This window comes from Physeter macrocephalus, chromosome 15 (assembly GCF_002837175.3).
Source record: "Physeter macrocephalus isolate SW-GA chromosome 15, ASM283717v5, whole genome shotgun sequence".
NCBI lineage: Eukaryota > Metazoa > Chordata > Mammalia > Artiodactyla > Physeteridae > Physeter > Physeter macrocephalus.
Window position 1 is genome coordinate 676,276 of NC_041228.1, and position 1,848 is coordinate 678,123.

A 1,848-nucleotide genomic window follows, 5' to 3' on the forward strand; every position below is an offset into this window, starting at 1 on the left:
TGGACAGTGGAAGAGCACTGAGAGGGCCGTGACAAGCTTATTTTCACACGCTGGAGGAAAACCCAGCAGAGATGTTCTATGAAGAGCAGAGGGCGTGGAGAGGGGATCTCCTCCACTGAAGAAATCTCAGCCCTGGCCCCCAGGGCCAGAGTGATTCAGCCAGGATTACAGGCTGGGGCGTCAGAGGAAGGTGAGGGCAGGCCCCCCATTGTGAGGTCCAGGTAGAACACTCCACTCAGACTGGCCCCAGCCCTGGCTGATCTTCGACTCCATCCTCACCCCCACCCTCCTGCCAGGAGTGTGCCCTCTGCCTTACACCAGGACGTCACCACTCTCTCCTGTTCAAGAGCAGATGCCCGCAGAGCCAGTGGAGGTCACAAGGACATGGCCTCACTCGACTCCCAAGGTCAGGCCTGCAAATTCCTCTGTGTAGATGGCTCTAAAAAGGGGGTGTGCAATAAGGACCGTGAGAGATGAGTTCTTGGAACCTGATGAGGAATGCAGTCTTGGGTTCTTGAAGGACTATAGTCAGGAAAATTCAAGAAGCCGGAGAATAGTGGGCACAGAGGGGGCACCGCTGGGGAATTTGGAATAGGGGAACCTGAGTCATCAGAAATGGAAACTCCAAGCTATAGGGAGCTGATTGCTTAGACGAGGGAGCCCCTGGGCCAGCAGCCAGAGAAAGGCTCTGAGCCCCTGGGGTCAGAAGAAAGCGTAGCCCAGTGTCCCGCTGTCCAAGATGTTAGTCTCGGGGAGAAGGCTGACAGCTAAATCCAGGTGTGCCCAAGATCCCAAGGAAAGGGCACCCTCTCCAGGAAGGCAGGTGATGAGTCTTCATTCAGCAGATGTTCACCGGTTACCTACCTACACGGCACCCAGCCCTTTGCCGGATGCTGGAGAGTCGCACAGTCCTTGCCCTGGATGTGAAGTGAGTGAAACAGTGCTAAAGAGCTAACTGCACAGAGCCAGGTAAGTGCTGTGACGGAGGACACGCCTGCGGGGAAGCCTAGAGGGCGGCGCCGGCTGGACAGAGAAGGGGTGGCCTGCGCTCAGGCCTGGAGGCACGGAGAGCTGAGCCTGGTAGAGCAGAGAGGCCTGGAGGAGGTGCAGCCTCTGACCTCACAATACCCAGGCCCACAGGCCAGCCCTGCAACTTGCAAACCCTGGTGCCCTCTTCCAGCCCGGGTGAGGCCCCGGGCCCTGGGCAGCCTCCAGGCGCAGCGCCCTGCTGAGGGCCGCACCTTTCCCGCCGCCCTGGGGCATGTCTCTACTCACCAATTACGAGGGCCTTCGGCATCAGATCGAGAGGCTGGTGCGGGAAAACGAGGAACTGAAGAAGCTGGTGCGGCTCATTCGGGAGAATCACGAGCTCACGTCGGCGATCAAGATGCAGACGGGTGGCCTGGACATCAGCGGGCGCAGCAGCAGGCCGGGCGAGGCAGCGACCGGCCCTCCTCCACACCAGGGTAACTGCAAGGGGCCTGAGTTCAAGAAAGGCAGGGAGGGAAGGGTGAGACTGCACCCGAGAGGAGAGACTCTGTGCTGGGGTCTCGGGAAATCGTGGAGAGAAGGGCGGAGATAGCAACAAACACCGGGTGAGGGGAGGGCGAGGACATAGGACAACCACGATAAAAGGACAAAACTAGGCACCAGCCCCATTCACCGGATGGCAGGAGTCCCTGCCCACCCACGCACGCCTGCCCTCAGGTGGACTTGCAAGCAGCTCCACAGACTGAGAATTTCCCAGCCCTGGAATCCAAAGGTGCTGCCCCACTGGACCCAATACGGCACCCACCCTCAGCTTCCCCCCCTTCCCCTCCATCCCCCCCCCTCAGCCCCCTCAGCCCC

The 1,848-nt window shown here is 60.0% G+C and overlaps 1 protein-coding gene across 1 annotated transcript in view; it reads left to right on the top strand.

Annotated features, from left to right (window-relative positions):
• The first annotated feature begins 1,261 nt into the window (after positions 1–1,261).
• The window catches only part of SPATC1 (spermatogenesis and centriole associated 1), a 22,109-nt gene continuing 21,522 nt past the window's right edge, over positions 1,262–1,848 (top strand). Inside the window, exon 1 of the mRNA XM_007118179.2 lies at positions 1,262–1,472. Within this exon, the coding sequence (XP_007118241.2) occupies positions 1,262–1,472 (211 nt within the window). The remainder of the gene's footprint in view (positions 1,473–1,848) is intronic.